This window comes from Lissotriton vulgaris, chromosome 3_1 (assembly GCF_964263255.1).
Source record: "Lissotriton vulgaris chromosome 3_1, aLisVul1.2, whole genome shotgun sequence".
NCBI classification, from domain to species: Eukaryota; Metazoa; Chordata; class Amphibia; order Caudata; family Salamandridae; genus Lissotriton; species Lissotriton vulgaris.
Window position 1 is genome coordinate 773,554,110 of NC_141689.1, and position 22,054 is coordinate 773,576,163.

General features: G+C 44.2%; 1 protein-coding gene across 9 annotated transcripts in view; it reads left to right on the top strand.

Moving 5' to 3' along the window:
• Positions 1-22,054, top strand: part of CSNK1G3 (casein kinase 1 gamma 3) — a 443,408-nt gene that overhangs the window by 373,150 nt on the left and 48,204 nt on the right. For 4 of the 9 annotated variants that reach the window (XM_086961085.1, XM_086961087.1, XM_086961086.1 and 1 more), the window contains exon 11: positions 20,171-20,266. The exons of the other annotated variants lie outside the window; for them this stretch is intronic. In XM_086961085.1, the coding sequence (XP_086817211.1) occupies positions 20,171-20,266 (96 nt within the window). The remainder of the gene's footprint in view (positions 1-20,170; positions 20,267-22,054) is intronic. 9 annotated transcript variants of the gene reach the window in all.

The window sequence follows — 22,054 nt, forward strand, 5'->3', positions numbered from 1 at the left end:
CTATGCCCATTGGCTCTCCTACATGTGCAATACCAGCACTAGTCCCTCGAGCGTTGGTGTCTGCACCAACGCCACTGAAGTTGAAGGAAGTCATGCAACCCACGATGCTGTCTGACTCTGAGCCTGCACGTTTTCAACCTAGGTGAGCCAATAGTCCGCTTGGGCTAAACCATGTTCTGCCAGCCAAGTCATTCAGCAGGTTGCATACAGCCTGTACTCTACTTGAGCCAAGCCATGTTCTGTCTTCCCAGTTAACCGACAGGTCGCTTGGCTTCATGTACCTATCTCTGAAGGCCCAGCCTTCTTGACACAGCATCTAACCCCTGAAAGTCTGGTGGTACAGGCTTTGATCTGTAGAGTGAACCTAATGCCTTTACCAACCACTCCTCCTGACAGGGAGTAAAAACCATTCGATACATTTGTCAAACATATGTTCTCCTCTGCCATAATTGTCTTAAGGTTGGTTAACACAAGCTGTTTATACACACGCACTAGGGGATATGGTGAGCTCTTATCTGTGGTCCAGGAAGAATTAAGGGCTTCCTTAGCCTAAACCATTTAAGATTATCAGGAAACAGCCAAATTTGTCATCTGCTGAGGCCTAGACTCCACAGGTTGTCTGGGTAGGCCTATGGGAACCAATGTGTTGCTTTGATGTCATACCTGGATGGGGTCCACTGACTTCTCCGAGCCACGGTATACTCTTTTGGTCTCTCTGCTCCAGTCGGGCCATCCATCGTACAATTTCACCCTTTTGCTTAGGGATTTGGTATAGCCACAATGCCAGGCTCCGCACAGTAGGTCCCCAGCCCTTTCAAGATTGTGGCCTTTGGACTCAGGAGATTACAACCCGGTCACCTGTGACATCATTCCTCCCCATCTTCCACCCCTCCATCCGTAACCACCAAGCCTCTTAAGTGTTCACTTAGCAGCGTACAACCATACTGTAGGAGCAGCCACTTCCTGCAGGAATGGCTGCACATTTCATCTAAGAAATGGATCCTGCAGATTGTCCTTCCCTTCCCTTTCTGACCCGCTGCACCTACCGCCTGGATCGGACCAATTCTTGAAAAATAATACGATTTTATGCCAGGAAGGGCAGGCTATTTTGGCCTAAGGAGCCATAAGAAAGTGCCGACCTCGTAGGGAACAATTGTATGCTATTCTCACTACTTCCATGTTCAGCAGAAAGATGGAGGCTTCAGTCCTATCCTAGATCTTTGTTTGCTCAACACCTTCCTGTCCTGTGCAAGGACAAATTCAAAATGCTCAACCTGGCTCAAGTTCTCTCTGCCCTGGATCACTGAGACTGAATGGTGGTGTTGGACCTGCAGGGCGCTAATTTTCAAATCTCTGTGCTGCAGGCCCACAGTCTCTACCTGCAGTTCATGGTGAGCCGCGAGCACATTGATTGCCGTGTTCCCTTTCTGCCTCACCAGTGCTTCTCAAGTGTTAACAAAGGTGATGGCAATGTTCACTGCCCATATTCAGAGGTGGGAGTATCAGTATTACCCTACCTTGATGATTAGCTGTTCATGGCAGGCTTGTGACATTTCGTCACAGACCACCTCTATGTTCCAATGAACTTCTTTACATCATTGGTGTTATCAATTAAACTGCTATAGGCACATCTGACTCCCTTGCAGTGGCTCCCCTTTATCAGTGTCATTTTGGATATAGTGCGCAGTCAAGCTTTTCCTCTGGGCCAACAACTCCAGAACATTCAGCCTATAATCGTGATATTTCAGCCTAGTTCTGGATCTCGTTGTGGATGGCTCTGCAGCCTACTAACCTGCTACATCCTGCTTGCCAACCACGCAAGATGGAACATGCAAGCTGAGCAGTGGGATCTGAAGTCTCAGTTGGCCCAGCACCAAGGGAGCTTGTCGGATTCCATACTTGTGTCAGAGGAGACTGCAAAATACCTGCAGTGGTGGATTCTTGACTACAATTGGACCAGTGGCAGACCCCTCTTCTTACCCCACCCAGAATTGATAATAGTGAAGGATGCATTGCTCCCTGGTTAGGGGGGTTTATCTTGGAGAAGTGGAGATCAGAGGACTCTGGTCTGTAATGGAGACCTGCCTGCATGTGAGTTAGTTGGATTAATTTGCTTCCTGCCCACATCAGGGAACGGCAGTTACAGATTCTCACGGACAAAACCACCACCATGCAACAAGTAGGATTTGGGAGGGACGTGGGAGGTCCTGCGTCCTTCCTGAGAGGCGTTGCATGTGTGAAGCTGGCTGGATTGTCAGTGCTATTCTCTGGTGGTACTCGACAGGACAAATTAGCTCAACCCGCGGTGCCAGGCAGATCACGAAAGGCAGTTCCACCCAAAGGTGGCGCAGGGCGTCTTCCGACCGTGAGAGAATCCCAGGCTCTGTCTTTTTGCCACAGCTGATAACATGCAATGTCAGCACATTTGCTCACTGGAGTTCACAAGAAGGCTGTCTTCCGGAGACAGATTCTGCCTAGAGTGGAGTATGCCTTCCTTCCCCTACCTCTCCTGCCAGAGTTATGAAGAAGTTTAGAACAGACTGGGCCCAAGTTATCCTAGGGATTCTTGATTGGACCAGGACAGTGTGGTACCCAAAACGTATGAGCACTTTGGGAGGAATTCTGTCTCATCAACAGGACAAGCTCTTTCACTTGAGTCTGTCCCACCTGAACCTCCATGTGTGGCGGTCTAGCACCAACAGTGGACCCCCTTTAATCTTCCTACTGAGGTTCTTGATGTCATTTTGTCAGCAAGACACTGCTCAAAGAAATCTGTGTATGCAGGGTGTTGGGGCAAATTTGTGGCTTGGGGCAATATCTGTCAGTTAGACCAGTTGCAGACACAACTATCAGAAGCGGTTTTATTTACTTTGTTTTGTGTTCTGCAAGATCTTGCTGTGGGCTCATTTACTAGGATTACCTGTCAAACCTTTAAGACTTTTTACACTTGCCATAATAACTGTCCTTGTTCAAATCACTGGATGTGATGCTTATCTGAAAGGTTTACAGTATAAATTTCCACCTACGCCCTTTGTGATGCCACAGTAACTCTTAAATCTGGTTCTCATTTTATTTATTTTTATTTATTTTCGGAGTTTTATATAGCTCCTATAAGACCCAGGGGTATCGGAGCGCTTTACAGCATATATAAAAGTGAAAAACATAATCAATAGAGTTCAGTGAGAATCAACGAGGATATTTGGGACTGAGAAGAGCGAGGACATTGTCCGGCTGTATAGAGATGGCGGTTGAGAAGAAATTCTTTTAGTTGTCTCTTGAAGATCGTGAAAGAGGGGTTCGTCCTGATGTGAGTAGGGAGAGAGTTCCTGATTTTTGGGGCATTCCCAGAGAAAGAGCAGGAGAGGGCTTTTTGTTTATGTCTTATTGGGGGGATTAAGAGGAGTGAGTTGGAGCTTCTTAGGTTTCTTGTTTGACCAGCTTTTGTGATTTTAGCAGCAAGGTATCCGGTTTGCCTGTGTGCTAGGCTTTATGTGTGAGGCAGGCCGTTTTGAATGCGCAGCGTGCTTCGATGGGTAGCCATTTTAGGCCCTGTAAAGTAGGGGTGATTTGTCAAATTTCCGGTCCCTGAGACCATTCTGGCTGCTGTGTTTAGGGTGGCTCGCAAGGGGGCTGTGTGTGTTCTTGCTGTCCCTGTTAGTGGCATTACCATAGTCAAGTCTCGATTGAGCTAGAGATTGGGTAGCAGTTTTTAGGTCATTAGGGGTATGAAAGGTTTGATTTTGTTGAGGAGTTTTAGGTTGTAGATGGCGCCTTTTGCTGTGGATTTGATGTGGGAACTCATGTTGAGGCTTGGGTCTAGAGAGATCCCTAGTGATTTGACTGAGTTTGCTGGAGTGAGTGTGCAGTTTAGAGAGGTAAGGTTGTTTAGCCATTCAGTTTTTTTCTTGGTTAAGTTTGAGGTGGTTGAGAGTTAGTCAATGTTCTACTTTGGAAAGCGTGGAGTTTAGGAGGAGGATGTCATTGATGGAAGAGACTTCGAGGTACAGCTGGGTGTCATCAGCATAGAGATGGTAGTCGATTCTTGCTTGTTTTAGAATGGCAGTGAGTGGTTCCATGTAAATGTTGAAGAGTGTGGGGGAGAGGACTGAGCCTTGAGGAACACTGCAAGTTTAGGGGGAGGTGTCGGACATTGAGTTTTTGATTTTTATGAGTTGTGAGCGGTTATGTAGAAATGAGGAGAATCATTTTAGGACATTGCCATCAGCTCCGACGCGTTATTGTAGGGTGTCTAAGAGTAGGTTGTGATCAACCGTGTCAAAAGAAGCTGATAGGTCGAGGAGGACAAGCAGCAGCATTTGTTGGAGTCAAGTGAGTTGTGAATGTCGTCTGTAATGCTCAGTATAGCGGTTTCTGTGCTGCACCCCTTTCTGAACCCTGATTGGTGTGAGTAGAGTAGGTTATTAGATTCCAGGTGTTGGTTCAGTTGGGAGAGAACACATTTCTCCAGGATTTTGGCTAGGAAAGGGAGGTTGGTGATGGGCCTAAAATGTTTGTGGTCATTTGGGTCGGCCTCAGGTATTTTTTAGAAGGGGGGTTACTTGGCCTAGTTTGAGGCAGTCGGGCATCAGTCCGTTGTTTAGAGAGCTGTTGATAATCTTTGTCCACAGTGGGGTTAGGGTGAGGTTCTTAGCTAGGGAGGCAGGTAAACGGTCTGCAAAATGGTTGGAGGGTTTGGAGTTAGCAATCACATTAGAAATGTCCTCTTCGGAGAGACGGTTGATTTCTTTCCACCGCTTGGGAGGGGATGGGGGAAAGGGTGAGGGGTGACTTTGGGGGTCGATAGAGGAGCGATCTCGGCTTCCGTGAGCGAGTAGTGGGCTGGGAATGGTAGAGGTTTCATTAGGGGTGCGGATTTACTGTGCTGGGATTGGGGCTGGTGGTCAAGGGAGAGCTCAATATTGGAGATTTTGTCATCAAAGTATTTAGCCAGGTTACAATGCTTTTTGGAGGCAGGTGGGATAGCTTTGGTGGGCTTGGAGGACTGTCTCTGGATGATGTTGAAAAGTTCTTTGGGGCGGTTTTTGGCTTTGTCTAGAGCGTTCCGGAAGAAGGAGGCTTTCTCCTTGATTATGTGTTTTTTGTAGTTACTACGTTCTTTCCTGAGTTGGGAGAGGTTGATTGTGGATGGGTTCCCTCTACAGAGTGTCTCAGCTGCTCTTACTTTTCTTCGTTCGGAGTTGAGGTCGTTATTGAATCAGGCTCGGGAGGGGATGTCTCTAACTCTTTTAAGTTTTCGGGGGGCTAGTTGGTCAAGGGCTGTTGTCATAGTTTTGTTGTACAGAGTGGTGAACTCAATCGTGTTGAGGTTGTCCGAACAGGTTGGGAGCAGTGATGTTATGGTTCCTTGAAGGGCCATTGGTGGGTGATTTGAGACTTGGTTGGAGGAGCTACTGTTTGGTTGATACCGAAAAGGATGATGTGGTGGTCTGACTAGTCGATTGGGAGAAAGTTATTTATGGTTATAGTTTAATTTCTGGCTATGATAGCATCTAGGGTAGAGCCCTTGCTGTGGGTTTGACCCTTGCAGTGTTGGGGGAGCTCGTTTGTGAGAAGGAGTTAATTTAGGGACTGTATAACAACGTCATTTTCATTGTTCCAAGGGAGGTTAAAGTCACCCAGGATGATGCTGTCAGAGTTTGCTAGGGAACATTGAGTTAGTAGGTCCGAGATTTGGTCACTGAACGCTAGAGAATTTCCTGGGCTGGTGGTAGATGAGATGGCATTTTGTTGTTTGGGCGTGTTATGATGGTGTTGAGGTATTCGAAGGTGGAGAAGGAGTGTGTTTTGAGTTCAGCTATGTTGATGTTGTTCTTGTGGATAATGGCAATGCTGCCACCACGTTGGTCAATTCTGTCTTTTTTAATGATAGAGAAGCCAGGGGGGGACTAGGAGGTCAAGGAGCGGGTAAGATGTTTCATTGAGCCAGGTTTCGGTGAGGAACGCAATGTCAGTGTTATTACACAGTATGGCATCAGCCAGCTCTATAGCGTGCTTGTCTGCGGATCTTCAGTTTATAAGCATGCAGTTTACCATGTCGCTGTTGGAGTGGGCTTGGGAGGGGGGGAGCTTGGGGGATGGTTGTGCGTTGGAGGAACGTTTAGTGGGCCTAGGTTGGGGGTTGTCTCTACCTATACTGGTGATTACTTGGATGTGAGATGGGGGGGTTAGGGTATCTCTGGGGCCATAGGTTTTAGCGAGCGTCGATACCTCTCTTGGAGACAAATCAGGGGTCGTTCTTTTTGGTCTGCTGGATTGGGAGTTGCGAGGGGAGACGCGCAAGTTGGGTGAGGTGGCTCACTGGTGTTTGAGAGGGAGCGGAGTATTGGATGTTTGGAGGGGGAGGAGGGCGCAGTGGTGTTGAGAAGGATTTTGTTGATAGCATGGGTGATAGTGTTGAATTGGCTGTGAAATAGGGACAGGTTTTCAGTTATGTTTGAGAGGTGAGTCGGGGACAGAGTTAAGAGGGAGTGGAGTTGTTTTTTAATGCGTGTGAGGAGCTAGTTTATTACATCCATTGTCTCTGGGGTATGGGGAGGAGTGGGTTTGGGAGGCGTAACTGACTGGCGCTGTTGGTTGCCACAGGGGCTTTAAGTGTTGTTGCGTTGAGGGGGAGGGGAGGAGTTTGGTGGCGGGTTAATTGGGGGTGTGGGTTGGGGGTGTCGGTTGGGGCGGGGGGTCTGGGGTTGGGGGGGTTAGGTGAAGTGGAGAGGCGTGGGTCTTGCGATAGGCGGTAGTGGGTGGATTGTGTAGGGTATTTTTCAAGTGAGCAGGACTGGTTTCGTCCGATGGTTGGAGGAAGGTTGGGCGGGTGCTTGAGTTAGTGTGAGTAGGGGGATTGGGTAGGATGTTTTGGGGTGGCTGGGTGGGTGGGGCAGAGGGCTACTTTTTGGAGGTGTGGTTGGGGGGTGGGAGTGGAGGATAGAGGGCAATCTTGCCTGGGAGGGGGGTGAGTCTACGAGTTAGGTAGTTGGGGCTAGGGGTAGGATTGGAGTCTGGTCTTTCTGGGGTCAGGATGGAGTTTCGCAGCTTGGGAAAGGCGAGTTCAAATTGGTGTAGGTTGAAGTTGTTGGTTTGGACCATGATTTTGCAGTTTCTGTAAAGGGTTCTTGTGGCGTTAATTGGGAAAGCGGGAGACGTGTTCAAATTGGTGTAGGTTGAAGTCGTTGGCTTGGACCATGATTTTGCAGTTTCTTTAAAGGGTTATTGTGGCGTTAATTGGGAAAGGGGAGACTTGGAGATACTCCATCTTTGGCTGTGGGAGATGTTGGTGGCTTTGGTAACTCACAGGTGGTTAGTTAGGTTATTTCTCCATTTGGCTTGGTGGGTGGTGAAAAGATAAGGTCAGTTTTAGTCTTGCCTTCGGAGGAGTTGTGGTAGAGGTCGGCTATGAGGGTTTCAAGGTGTCTCTTGAGTAGATTGTGTTTGAAGATTTTAGTGGCGTTAGGGGAGAGGTTGGGGGGGTAGATGATGGAGAAGGAGTGTGGGCCGTGGGGTTTCTGGTTGGAGGGCTGATGTTGAGTGGGGGATGGCAGGGTGGTCTCGTGGGGGTTACAATTGGTTGCCATCTTTTTAAATGAGGGGTAAGGGGGGTCAGGCGGGATGGGGAAGGGGGTTTCGGGATGGGTTAGTAGGATGTGTATGTCAGGGGTAAGCTGTGTCTTGTTTCGCACTGCATTGTCTGGAGAGGTATGTGTCAGTGGGGGGGTGGAGCCATATGGAGATTGGTTAGGGGGGTAGGCTCTGAGAATTCCTACTAGATATAGTGGGGAGAAGTGCAGATGACTGGGGCGGAGGGGAGCACCCGGTGAGCAGTCTGTGGTGAACTCGAATGAGGGTGGGGTTAGAGGTTGGCCTAGTTACTGCTGCTGTGGGCGGGGTGAGGTGGCACTATCGCGCTTTAAGGTGCCTTTGTCGTAGACCTGGGAGAGTGGGGGAGTTGAGATTGGCATCCTTAGGATAGATGATGTCTTGTCTGTTAGAATTGGTCCATAGTGGGACAGATGATGCCTTGCCTCTCTTAACTCAACAGTATGGCCATAGAGATTTGAGAAATATTTACGGTAGATCTTGATATCGTGCCATCCTAGAGTATAGTGGGGGTGTTTAGGAGGGAAATTGGTTGAGTGCCCATGCCAAGATGGCTGCTGCTGGGGTTCCGTTAGTCCTCTTTTTATTACTACTTGGCACAGCTCCGTCGGTTACAGTTTTAAACAGGCTTTCATGACTCACCCAGTTGTTGTGGGGGCGGCTCGTTCAAGATGGGGGCTCAGTACCTTTTTTTTTTTTTTTTTCCTTTTTTGTTTTCCTTATTTCAGTCTCAGTGATGTTCGGAGCCCGGGCGCAGTGGAGAGCTTCCTGGTTCATAATGTCACAGCCGGGCGCCATTTTAAAGTCAGGCGCCCAATTTCAGGAGCTCCCGCTTCTCTGGGTAGGGTCTAGGGCACCCAGAGAAACTTGGCTGGGCCTTGGGGTCCCCGGGGCCTCGATCAACCCAGGGAGGGGAGCCGCGCTGCCCCCATTAAATAATGGTGCAGCATCAACCTGGGTGTGGGCCGTGCGGCTCCACTCCCCCGTAGAAATAACACAGCCCCCATTTTGGAGGATCACATTTCACTAATACAATTCAGTTATGTTGTTTGAAATGTCATCAGTATTGTTACTGACATTGTCATTAGTGATGTAATATGTGAGGTCCTAAGCAGGTCATAGGGGGAGGTGCAAGTTATATTTAGCTCAGCTAACTATAGCTGCTGAATTTCACTGGTTATGTACAAGTGAAATGTGAGCCCAACGAGAACATCACAGTAACCTTTGTTTTTTTCAGTGAATTTATATATTCATGCACAAGTTAAATGTGGTAAGCTTGGTAAAGTAACTGAACCCCTTCCTGTAAAGAGCGGCATAAGACAGGGATGCATTTTGGCCTCTACCCATTTACCATGATTTAGTTGATTTTTTTAAATACTTGTGACAATGACCCCCTAGACTGGCAGGCTTGAGGGCTCCGACTCTCATGTTTGCAAATTATACGCTTGTGTTGTCAAAATCACCAGTGGGGCTTCAGAAACTACTGGACCACTTTGGTAGATTCTGTGTAATGAGGGGGCTAGAAATTAACATTAATAAAACAAAGTTTATGTATTTTAACCCTTGCCCTACCATTCCCCTAAATCCAACTTTATCCAGTGTCCCCTTAGAACAAGTAAACTTTTTCGGTTATTTCGGGATTACCCTAGACAAAAAGTTGGACTAGACCCAGCATGCTGTAAAAAAATGTTTAAAACTGTAACAACAATATGGGGGCTGCTGAAGCTACATAACTGGTCCCACTGCAGATTTGTATCACCGCTGAGCTTGGGGGGGGCACAAAAACCTAAAGCCATTGGTAATGGTAGAAAACAAGTTTGAGGCAACTCTTTTGTTTTTACTGGTCAGCACCCCCCTAGTACAGTTGAGGCTAGACTTGGGCCTCAGGCCGATTTCTGATAAGCTTGAACTTATCCCGCTACTTTTCTGGAGATGCCTTTGGGCTACTCCCGAACTTTTGCTTTATCGAAGCAGGGTGGAGGAAATTCATAGATACCAAATTACGCCAAAACTCTCCTGGATTAAAATTGTCAAAGACTCCCTACTGGGGATGGGCTTGGTGAATCTTTGCATGATACTGCAGGTTGTTGTACTTTAATTACAGCAAAAAAATTAAAAAATCTATTTAAAAACTATAAATATAAGAATTTTATAATGCACCCACAGGCACCTTATCTGCTTTTTAGTGGCAATGGATAACTACCACTTCAAACATGTTTGTACTGACACAGAACCTAATTTAGCCCAAAAGCTAAATGTCCAATTTAGACATGGAAATCTTCCCTTACACCGTTTTATGTCAAAATGGCTAGGACCACTAAATAATACCATCCAGAGGTGCCTGATGTGTGGTCATATGATTTAGAGGGACACGTGCAAAATGGCTTATTCCCATCTGTAGTAAGCTTGGTCCAACAAGGAATGAGGAAGCCTACAGGATCCTTCAAACTTATACAACCCCACATTTTGTATTTGCTGGATCTAGATATTTGTTTTACGTTTGGCTGATAGGGAACAGAGAGGCTACCGAACTTAACCACAATATCTCTTCTAATTGAATTTGATAAATGTTGCCTTAGCTTCTTATCCAGCAGTTGTTCCCTTGGTTTTATCTTACTTATGGAGCATGAAAGGGTCATTCGGTGTTCGTAGACGTATATTTTTATTTGTATCTTAATGAGTAGGTGCTTTCTTTACTTTTTTTACTTTATGCTAATTTTAGCCTAATGTAACTATTGTATTTTTGTACTGTACACTTCTTTTATGGTATATTATCAAATAGAGAATATTAAGATTTCATTTTACAAGTTCCAGGGTAACACGCATTTCATTTTATTTTTTCTGGGGTAACAATTATTGTAATTTATTTTACGGTTTTGTTTTACAATACAATTGCAATAAAATGAAAATATTTATTTATAAAACTTAAATCAGTTTCCCTGAGAGCTCTACTGTGGCGGTGTTTGTGATCTCCATCAAAGTGGAAAAGTTAATTCCCTAAGTTAGTAAAGTATTAACTTTACACCTGTATCAATCAATCAATCAATAAAAACTTTATTTCGGTTTAGTTTGCAAACCATAAAAGTACAATATACAGCATCCATAGTTCATTAACAAGAAAACAGAAAAAGTCATTATCAAGATACAATAGTACAAAATTAGCAGCAATTTATATCATTACGTATTAAAATAGAATATATAAATACAGAAGAATATTTGATAAAGTTCATTAACAGTCCAAGCATTTTCTGTACTTTAGAGTTGATTTCAGGAATTCTAATACAAAGAGAATACTGTTGCTATGTAATAATTATAGCTACATCATGGCGGGTCTGATCTGATAAAAATGAGGTTTCTTTAAAAGAGGTACCAGATAGCGCTTGCGGGGAAATTCATAGAATGTACATAAAAAAATAAAATTCAGCATGTCCTGCGGAGACTTTCCGTCGCAGCAGCAGGGAGTTGCTTCTACATTAAAAACAGTTCTCTGTGGTCTAACAAGCAGATAGTAAAATTGGTTCATTCGAAATCTAGTTAATAAAAAATTTCTCATCAGATGTCAGTGAGTCCATTAACCCCTTCGATGCTCCTGACTGAACGGTTCCGTCATGAGCGTCGGATGGCCTGTGCTCATGACGGAACCGTTCCGTCATGAGTCCATAAGCCCAATGGAACGTTCAGCACAGCGCACAAATTTGCGCCGCGCTGATGAGGTTAAATAAGGTTCGATAAATGGGGTTGTTTTTAACATAATATATGTTCTGACACTAGATTTTCTGAACCTCTGTGGCTTCCCTCATTGTTCTCCTTTCCATGAGGTATGCCGTTTTTAACTGCCTCCACGTCCTTCTTGGAGATATAATCAGGGGTTTCAAATAGCTCAACCCGCCATAGGCTCAAAAAACTCGTCTTTAAGTATTTCAACCTAGGTATAGCCAACAAATTATCCATAGAGAGACAATCTTTTAGTATCATATGCGTCAAGGGGATGTCTGGATTTAACCATAGTTTCAGCCAGCAGGTCAGTGGGCGCAGTGAGAAAGTATCACTGACATATTGGACCCCTAGTTCTTCATGGACAGCTAGATTGGATGTACCTTGCGGGAGACACAGTAAACGCTTTAAAAACATATTCTCCACTATCTGAAGCTGCTCTCCCGGTGTGTACCCCCAAATTTAATAGGACCGGAATACCCTGACGACCATCTCTGGAGCAATCAGCGCCCACCTCTTATAAAGCGCTATCTAGATCATTGATATAAAAATTAAACAAAAAGGGAGCCAAAATGCATCCTTGTCTGACTCCCCTTTTAATATTAAAATCCTTGGTCACACTCAGATCCTGAGAAAATCTTACATTAGCTCTGGTAGATCTATGTAGATCTTCTAGGAAGTTCACAATGCCAGCATCAACCCCCTTTGCCCTCATGGACCGCCACAGCTTCTGCCTGTTTACGCGGTCAAAAGCTGAGGACAGATCCATGAAGGCAGATGGATGGTCCCCTTATATGCCACTGTATGTTTACTTAATATTAAAAAAAGGTTAAGGCATTGAGTAGTCGTAGAGCGTCCCCTACAGAAGCCATACTGGGAGTCAGACATGATGTTATTGTCTTCAACCCAAGTAATGAGTCTCTGCAGGAGAACCCCTCCCAGAACTTTCACCATTGAGTCTAAAAGTGATATGGGTCTGTAGCAGTGCAGACTACTTTTATCTCCTTTTTTAAAAACAGCTACAATAGTGGAGAACCCCCAAGACTGTGGACATCCACTATGTACCGCAGCATTAAAAACAGATTCACGGATTGGAGCCCAGAAGGAGGGATCAGACTTGTATAAGTCTGGGGGATTCCATCTGGTCCTGGTGCTTTACCGGCTGTTAGACCAAGAATTCCTTCAATTATCTCCCCCTAGCAATTGTGATTTTATGGCATGACACAGAGGCCAATATTATGCAAATCTCCTTTATTGCGTAGCTCACAGCAGCAACAATGAAAGATCTAGAACTTGAATAAACATTCCAATACAGAGGATATAGTCCATGAACACACAGTAGACTTCCTTCTTTGTTGCTGTTGCTCACAAGATAAGTACCCTGATCTGACTGTCTGCACTGTATTTGGCTGTGCTTTGTGTATGATTAGTTTCTTGGACTGTGGGAGGTTATTTGTGGAGTGTGTATCCCACCCTCTCCCTCCCTGTCCTCTAGCAGCACTGTTATTATATTTTATATTTTATATTTTATATTTATTCTCTTTTTCCCCTCGCCTTTGTTGCGCATCCACTGGGCTCACAGACTTATTTTCACTGTGTTTCTGCTTATTCACGCGGACCGAGTGTACCCCGCCTTTCTCTCAGCTTATACGCTGACTCATTGGGGGCTCGCGGATATTTCTTCCCTATCTTCGCTTTACCCGGTGTGACGGCGGAGTCCTTCTCCTACCCGCACCTTCTTTTCCCCGTACTCCCATGGCCATTTCAGGCCAGAGGGGTAAGACGGACGGGACCGGCGTCATTTGAACGCCGGCCCCGTTCCTCAGACACCGCTGCACGCGTCTCCATGGCAGCGCGGCCCTTTTCATGCATAACAGGGCCGCGCAGGGTTGCCATGGAGACGCAATCTCGCATCGCAATATTTCAGCGGCATTAACCACAATCCAAGCAACGTCCAATACACACGCTTACCTTTTTTGACCGCTACATGTTCCTTTTAAATACTTTAATTAAAAAAAAAGGGACATTAACACAAAGGAAGCTCTAGGCTACAAGTAATGTATTGGAACAGATTCTAACTACAACTAAGGGGCAAGGACTAGATAAAACATAGAAATAAACATAGGACTATTGGATTACAAACAATGAAGAAGGACTCAAGGGGATGATTTACACAAAATTGACAAAGGACTTAAAAGCTTTACTCAATGGTTAGAGGAAAGACCCTTACCATTACTCCTGTCGTCATGACTACATAACATCCATTTTGTTGTCAACATTCCTGCATTGTCAGTTTGTTCCCCATTGCTAACTACCTTTTTTTTTATCTCTCCTTATCACTATGTCTTCTGACCCTTCTCCCTCCTCCATGGAGGATAAATTGGAGGGCCTTATCAATAAAACTATAGATAAGGTAATGGGATCCCTTGATGACACCATTAACAAAAAATTGGAGACCCTGGCAAAATCAGGTTGACCAGCTATGAGCACCCGAGGGGATCCCACTGAGTCTTCAACAAGCCAGAGAAAAAGACAAACCACTCAAAATCCACCCGAAAATGCTAAAAAACCTAGAAGCTCTAAGCCCATGTTATTGAATTAACGCTCTGGCGGTGACAATGCTGGTGCCTCGGGCACACTGGATGGGCAGTTCAGAGGCCGTAGCCTTCCTATCCCCATTGATAGCGACGATCGAGTCGAAGACGAAATTGACCTGTCTTGCTCCTCAGAGTTTAACTCCGATGAAGAAGAAGGCGAAATTAGAAACTTATCTGGTGAGGCATCAGGGGCCTCGGGGTCAAAGATGGGAATACTCGACCCCTTTGGGGAACATATGTTTGACCCTCTCCTCATTAAACATCCGCTCTCCCCAGAGTGGACCCCGTCCCAACATATTGGCGAATACCTGTCCTTTTGGCTCCGCAAAGAAATGCCAAAGGAGGTCAGGGCCTGCCTCAGGTCTGAATGCCCCCGCCTCTCCCTCCCCGACAAAATAGCCATGACCCCTGAACTAGACAGCATTGTAGTGGCATTTATTGCCAAGACGGGGAAAGACCCAAGGAGGGGGCTTGACAAAGGACTCAAGTCCTGCCAAGACAGACTGCTGGATATTACAGGCCCATTGACCAAAATGTTTGAAATGGCCGAAGGAGCTTATTTTTCTGATTCTCCCATCGACCCGAAGGAACTGCGACAGTGGGCGCAAAGGGCTATATGCCTCCTGGGCAACGCAAACACTGCTCTTTCTAACGAAAGGCGTAAGAGTGTGCTTCTCAAGATTGACCCCAAACTAGCTGAGCTATCTAACAAAGAAGGCGGTGCTTCCTCCGAAGGTCTCCTCTTCGGAGAAGAATTCATTAAAGATATGGCCAAATATGTGGGAGTTTTTAACTCCATCCAAAAATCTCAGAAGGATATAAAGAGGGTCTTCAACAGCAGAGGAGTTTTTTCCCGGGCCGGGAGGATGCGGGGTCGATTCCCCGGCCGTGGAAATGGCTCAACAAGACCCTTTGGAGGACAAGGAGGAAGGTCCATTCAGTCCGGTTACGGCTTCCAGTCATCCTTCTTTCCCCAGAGACAACGATCCAGAGGAAGAGGATTCAGAGGTGAAAGGAAGACGAGACCCTTCTCTACCGGTAAGATCTCCCAAAGACCCTTCAGATACCCCTATAAAGGTGGGCGGGAGACTAGCCCTTTTCTCTGGGAATTGGACCTTAGTGAGTCAGGACCCTTGGGTGCTAGACACCGTCAGGGGATACAAAATAGAGTTTGTGGACTTTCCCGTCCAGAAAAGACTCGCCCAAGAAATACGTTTCTCGCAAAAAGACTCTGCCTTAGTATCCCAAGAAGTAAAAGACCTTTTTTTCAAGGGTGCAATCCGGGAGGGAGAAGAGATTGGCTTTATCAGCAACGTCTTCCTGGTAGAGAAGAAAGACAAAAAAATTAGACCTGTTATAAACCTCAAAGACCTAAACCAGTGGGTGGTCTACCGACATTTCAAAATGGAGGGAATTCATCTTCTAAGAGATGTTTTGAGAAAGGGCGACTGGCTTACTCGCCTGGATCTCAAAGACGCATATTTGACTATCCCGATCTGGCCCCCTCACCAAAAATGTCTTCAATTCTTCTGGGAGGGCAAACTTTGGCAGTTTTGCAGCCTTCCCTTCGGTCTTTCTTCGGCCCCTTGGTGTTTCACCAAGGTTCTTCGTCCCATAGCAGCTTGGCTAAGGAACAAAGGGGTCAGACTGATTCTCTATCTCGACGACATCTTGATAATGGCCGAATCCAAAAAGATCGCTTCTCAACACACTGCCCTCGCCATAAATCTTCTGGAACATTTGGGGTTTGTGATAAACACGAAGAAATCCTCTACGTCTCCAACCCAAGTCACTCAGTTCTTGGGCTTTTCAGTAAATACTCTCCAAGCGTAGCTGAAACTTCCTGGCGACAAAGTCAGGAAACTCAGGAAAGAGTTGAGGAAAGTGCTAAAGATCCGCTCCTTTCCTCTAAGGACCCTAGCAAGGATTCTGGGTCTACTGTCCTCAACTATCCAGGCAATTTATCCAGGTCCCCAACATTATCGGGCGCTTCAGAGGCTCAAAGCTAAAGCCCTCAGATTAAATCCATCGTATTCTCAAATGGTCTCCCTGGACACAGACTCCAAGAAAGAGATCATATGGTGGTTGAAGAATGCAGAAGCCTGGAACGGCAGAGCAATCTTCGGAGAAGAACCAGACCTAGTCATTCATTCGGATCCGAGCCTGGAAGGTTGGGGCGCGACCTGCGGCGATTCCTCGACCGGAGGTCTCTGGACCTCACAGGAGAAGGATCTACATATCAACTGCCTGGAACTTCTGGCGGGATCCTTTGCTATCCAGAGTTTTACCAAGGATCTAATGAAATGCTCGGTCATGCTTCGCATGGACAACGTATCCGCTGTGAGATACGTGAACAAAATGGGCGGCCCTCATTCCAAGAACTTTTGGGCCTTCTGCCTCAGCAAGGGCATTTCGGTCGTTGCCGAACATATTCCGGGGTTGAACAATGGGGTAGCAGACTGGTTCTCCAGGAACAATGTAGATTCGAGCAACTGGAGACTAGACAGGAACATTTTTCTTGCGATCCAATCTCGCTGGGGTCCCTTCGGAATGACCTTTTTGCGGACCGTCTCAATACTCAGTTGCCCACATTTTTCAGCTGGAGGCCGGACCCTCTGGCCTTGGGAATAGACGCCTTTTTTCAGAACTGGCTTGGTCTGAGACCCTATGCATTCCCACCTTTTGCCATGCTCCCTCGCCTCCTCGTTCAAGTCCGAAGGAACAAAGAATCCATAGTAGTAATAACTCCTCTCTGGAGTTCCCAAGCGTGGTTCCCCATCCTGCTGCAAATGAGTGTGGATTTTCCAATTCTCATCCCCGCTTTTGAAGAGCTAGTGATAGGACCTCACGGAAAATGCCATCCAATTCTTCTTCAGGGCATCCTGTGTCTGATGGCCTGGAAGATTTCAGGAGACAGTGGCAGACCCTGGACTTTCGGAAGGCGCTTTCAGGCTCATGTCAGAATCATGGGCCCCTGCTACCAGAAAAGCATATAGATTGGCTTGACGTAAATGGGTTTGCTGGTGCCTTCGACGGGGTTACGATCCCGTTTCAGCTGATATAGTTCAAGTACTTCGTCGCTTCGGGTCTGGCTTATCGGACCGTTAACGTTTATAGATCAGCTATTGCTGCAGGTCACTGCCTGCTAGATGGTTCTTCGTTATGGCCAGAATCTTCTGACCAAAAAACTTATGAGGAGTATGCGCGTTTTGAACCCTCCTTTACCAAAATACTCCACTCTCTGGGACGTGAGAGATGTCCTCAGACTACTTTCCTCTTGGGGCGAGAACTCCTCTCTCTCTTTAAAGAAATTGTCTTTTAAATTAACTGTTTTACTGTGCCTTGTCTCCTTTAGACGTACCTCAGATGTTAAGGCCTTAGATGTCTCCAATAGAGCTTTTCAACCTGAGTGTGTTTGCTTTTTCATTAAAAGACGGACTAAAACTATGTCAACCTCTGTTTTCTATCCCTTTTTCCCTCAAAATGAGATCTTGTGTGTGGTATGATGCCTTTTGGAATACGAGAGAAGGACCTTAGGTCTAAGGGGTTCTGTAGATCAATTAATCATTTCCCACAGGTTCTCTCATAGAGCTGTTTCTCTCCCACCTTGGCTAGATGGGTTAAAGATGTCATGAAAGAAGCTGGAATTGATACTTCAATTTTCGGAGCTCACTCCCTTAGAGGTGCTTCAGCTTCAAAAGCTTTTATTTTGGGTGGCGGCCTTCAGGATATCCTTAGGGCTGCAGATTGGTCAAATGAATGTATCTTCAAGAGATGTTATTTTAAACCTGTTTCAAATGTTATTGATAATGTTTTGAACACACTTTGAACTTGCATAATATTGGCCTCTGTGTCATGCCATAAAATTTAGATTTTTCACAGCCTGCTGGGCAGAAAATCTGGATTTTATTAAGGACACGAAGGCTAAGATTATCCCAACTCTTTTGTTCCCACCCTGGGAATGTTTATTACCTTTTTGCTCTTCTTCTTTTTCGGATTAATTTCTTCAAAAGAAGTTTTGGATGAATTCTCTATGGTTTTACGTTGGATTCAAAGTCTTCGAAGTTATTTCTGAAGTTATCTTGTTCGCTTACAAAGAAGGAAGTCTACTTTATGTGTGTCATGGACTATATCCTCTGTATTGGAATGTTTATTCAAGTTCTAGATCTTTCATTGTTGCTGCTGTGAGCTACGCAATAAAGGAGATTTGCATAATCTTAGCCTCCGTGTACTTAATAAAATCCAGAGTTTCTGCCCAGCAGGCTGTGAAAAATCTAAATTTTATTGATGTTACAGTCAGGTGTCAGACTATCATACTCTTCCAGGGGGCAGTCATACACATGCTCAAATTGAGCCTCCCAATCCTCCTTAGCTATATGACATTCAAGCCCATCTCCAGACTCCTGGACAAGAAATGTTTTTTTTAATGTACCTCAGAACTTGGTGCTATTTCTAAGGATTTCAGGGTCTAGTAACTCATTCCATGCCTCAGTCCTTAGAATTTCCTTACGTTTAGCTAATGCTTGTTTGTAGTCCCTGCGACAGACTATTACATCAGCTTGCACTCTAGGGTTAGAAGCTAAGGCTGCCCTTAAACTTCGTGCAGCTTTTGAACAGTTCTCGTCAAGCCATTTAGGGCCCACGTTGGACTGTATCTTAACTGGAACAGATAACAATTCCGTTACCTTGTCCGAGATAATTGGGAAAGCTGCTAACACCTTATAATGTTGCTGCACCTCCTGTGTGCATATACTAATTACACCTGTACATTTGGCTCCACTTCCTGGTTTCAGGATGTAACATTTTGCAAGTTTATACTTTAAAGTAAATTTGCACTTGGGAATGGTAATTAACCAAAAGTAATACATTTACTCCAAAGTGTAAGACATTTACAGGTGTAGATTTCGTCACATGTAAGTTTGTCTTTGTGAATAGGCCTCTTCATGTGTTAACCTGCTCCATAAAAAGTTAGATTGGTTGTTTAAAAGATGGGAAACTGAAGTCTCCACCCAGTAAAAAAATTAAAATAATGGGATTATCTGGGATACGGTTATGCCACCAGGAAAAATATTTTCGTGGTGCTGGAATCATTTGGTATGCAAGTGCATAAAATCTGCCTTACTTAGTCATGATTTGATTTGAATGGGATTTATAAATCGCAACAAATGCCCAAGGACGTCAATGCACTATCGTTGCAAAGGTGTGAAGCCGCCTACTTGAAGTAAAACCAACGGACATGTAAGAGATATTTTATAGCATGAAAAGCTAGGTCTTTAAGGCTTTTCTAAAGGGGCAGTGAGGTTTGGTAGCAAGGTCCTGCAGATTGTCTGAACTGTTAATAGGGAAGTATATCCGCAGGTGTGATGTAGAGAACTGACATAGATTTCCATGATTACTCCTGTGAAATTCGAATAAATCCTCTTTCGGCGTCATGAATCCTTGACAAGAGTTTACTTACTAGATTTCCAAATTATTTTCAGATATAATATGATCCTCTGCACATTTTGTGAGCGTTTTCCTACTACTATTTCATTTATAGTGCCATAATCAATTCGTGCATCGGAAGCATTTAGCTTCCTTAGTTCTCATTTCGATCGTCATTCACAGTATCTGTTTGTGTGTCTGTTTTTTTCCCCCAGATCTGATTCTACCTCATTTCCTATTTCGGCGGCATTTGAGTGCAATTCACAAACGTAAATATTAGATTGGCACAATTATTTCTTAAGGACATTGGGAAATCTTTGATGTTCCAGAATGTCTAATCATTCAAAGCACGTACTTTTAGATATTTTAGGATGTTACATATTTTTAAGAAGGTTATAGTACGCCTACAAAACTGTACTTCGATCCTATGGTGGTTTATTTCCATTTTCGTTGCTCATGATTCTGAAAATATTCCTGTTTCATATATTCTAGCTAGCATCACATCTTTGTGAGGCCATCGTTATAAGTACGGTCTGTAGAAATGAGTCACAGAGTTAATTATTTTTCCCCTGCTTTATTCGAATGTAGTCTGCATGTTGCTTTTTCTTTTACTTTATGCATAGTTGTTTTAACAAACAACAATTCAAAATAATTCTCTTAATTCAGATATGATTTGCTCAGTTAGAGAAATTAAATTTATGTTGAAAGTGTTTTTCTTGTGTGCTTTTATTTCACAATTTGCAAAGAAGGCATGAGGTTTTTAATACGTTCTGGGTTTTTCTTCCCCCCCTCTTCCATGCATGCTTTATGCATTAAATAATTGGCAGTCGACAGATCACAGGGCAGCTTGGGACTCCCAACAGGTCAATCCCCATCACTTGAGAGCTCACCTTGCAGCTGACAGACATGGTGGCTCGGTACAGGTATTTTCTGCTTCTTTGCATGACTGATTCTATCCATGTCCTATTATCCGTATGTCACTTCACTTCCCGCCTATGGCATCCCATGGCATGCTCCATGTTTACATTTGGAAAGTGATGCTTCCTAGCTAAATCACTAAGTGCATCTGCTTGCTCAGTGTTATCCCTTAACAGACACATTATCTTTTCCCTTTCCTGTGTTAATATTCTACATGATATCTCTTAATGTCCCTTAATGCTAGTCCACACATTTAATTCATGTGGATCATCTCCCCAATTCTTGTGTGGATGTTTGTATCTTATTCCTAGTGAAAATGGAAATAATTTCCAGTACCCCCACCGCAACAACAGCGGCTGGTGTTGACATATAAAGGGCAAAGTAATGACATTCTTCAAGATTTATACATTGTGAACGAGGTTACAAGCTGTAGTGGGTTTTACAATTTCTAGATCTGCAACAAGAGTCATAGCTAGGTTAGTTATATGGAGTCTGTTGGTTCACCTTAGTATCACCTACTCAGACTGGGTTATACTTGATCCTGTCCAATCATTCTATGATAGTGACTGAATACATGTCAGTCAGCAATATCTGAGGACATTGTCTAACTGTTACAAAAATACACAACCCATAACTGTATTGACTGGAGATTTGTTTTTAAGTTTCTTAGAGACGTTGGCAGAGAATGCCAAAGGTTGCAAACATACTGTGATACAGTAGCTGCCCACCGAAACTAATATATGTATATATTCAATTGCTCATCCACACCTGCTATGTAAAAAGGTCCGAAAACACTGTTGAAATTGCTATGGCAAGATACATCTGCCATTTGTCCTCCTATCTTTTACAGAGGCAAGCTATTTTACTTACATGTACTAACATTTGAGGTAGAACTCAAACATGTTTTAAATCATAATTTTATGTTCACTAATATTAAATCTAGTAATCAAATGGATTACTTTCCAAGACGATACTTTCATCTAAACATACGTCACAGAATTTCTCGGAATTGAAGCATGGTCATCGTTTCTAGCAAGGTTACATACAGATTATTTCGAAGTGAACCTTACAAAGGTCGAGGGGATTATTGATTGTATCCAAACATAAAGTAAAAACGCAACTACGTTAGATATATAATTCTCATTGTATACTGACACACATTTAAAATAATTATCTATATCGTGATCTAGTCATTATATCATTTTATTTAGAACCTCTATTCTCGGTTCTCAGATGCTCTGCTTTCAAATGTGTTCTCCAAAGAAAGCCCCTTATTTTCTTAATTTCATTTTAGAGGCAAAAATATTTACATGAGTGAATTACATTTTTAGCCCGCTTCATAAATAACATGGTACTAGATGTTTTAGTTAATCCAGACGTGACCACTCATTTCAACCTCGGCTACTTGATGTGTGTCTAGAGTAGTAAACATCTCTCTGGGGTACCCTCGTGGTTCTTTGGAGTTTAACATGGAGTTTCTCCTTTTTTTAAGGCATCATTATATTTAGATGATTGTCCTTTTTTTATTGTGTCAGCTTGAACACAATTTTTTTTGTATGAAATGTTTATCTTGTTTTAATAATGTTTTACTGTCTGAACACAAAAACATCTTGTTCTTAACTTCCGGTTAAAACTTTTAATACTGTGTTGTCATACCCTCACTGCTTGCTTATTACAGACTAACAATTATCAGTGCTATTTTAATATAAGCCACCACTCTCTCCAAATGATTTTGTCTGATTTTTGCAATATGATAATGTTTTAAATTTTAAATGTTATTGGCCAAAATAGAA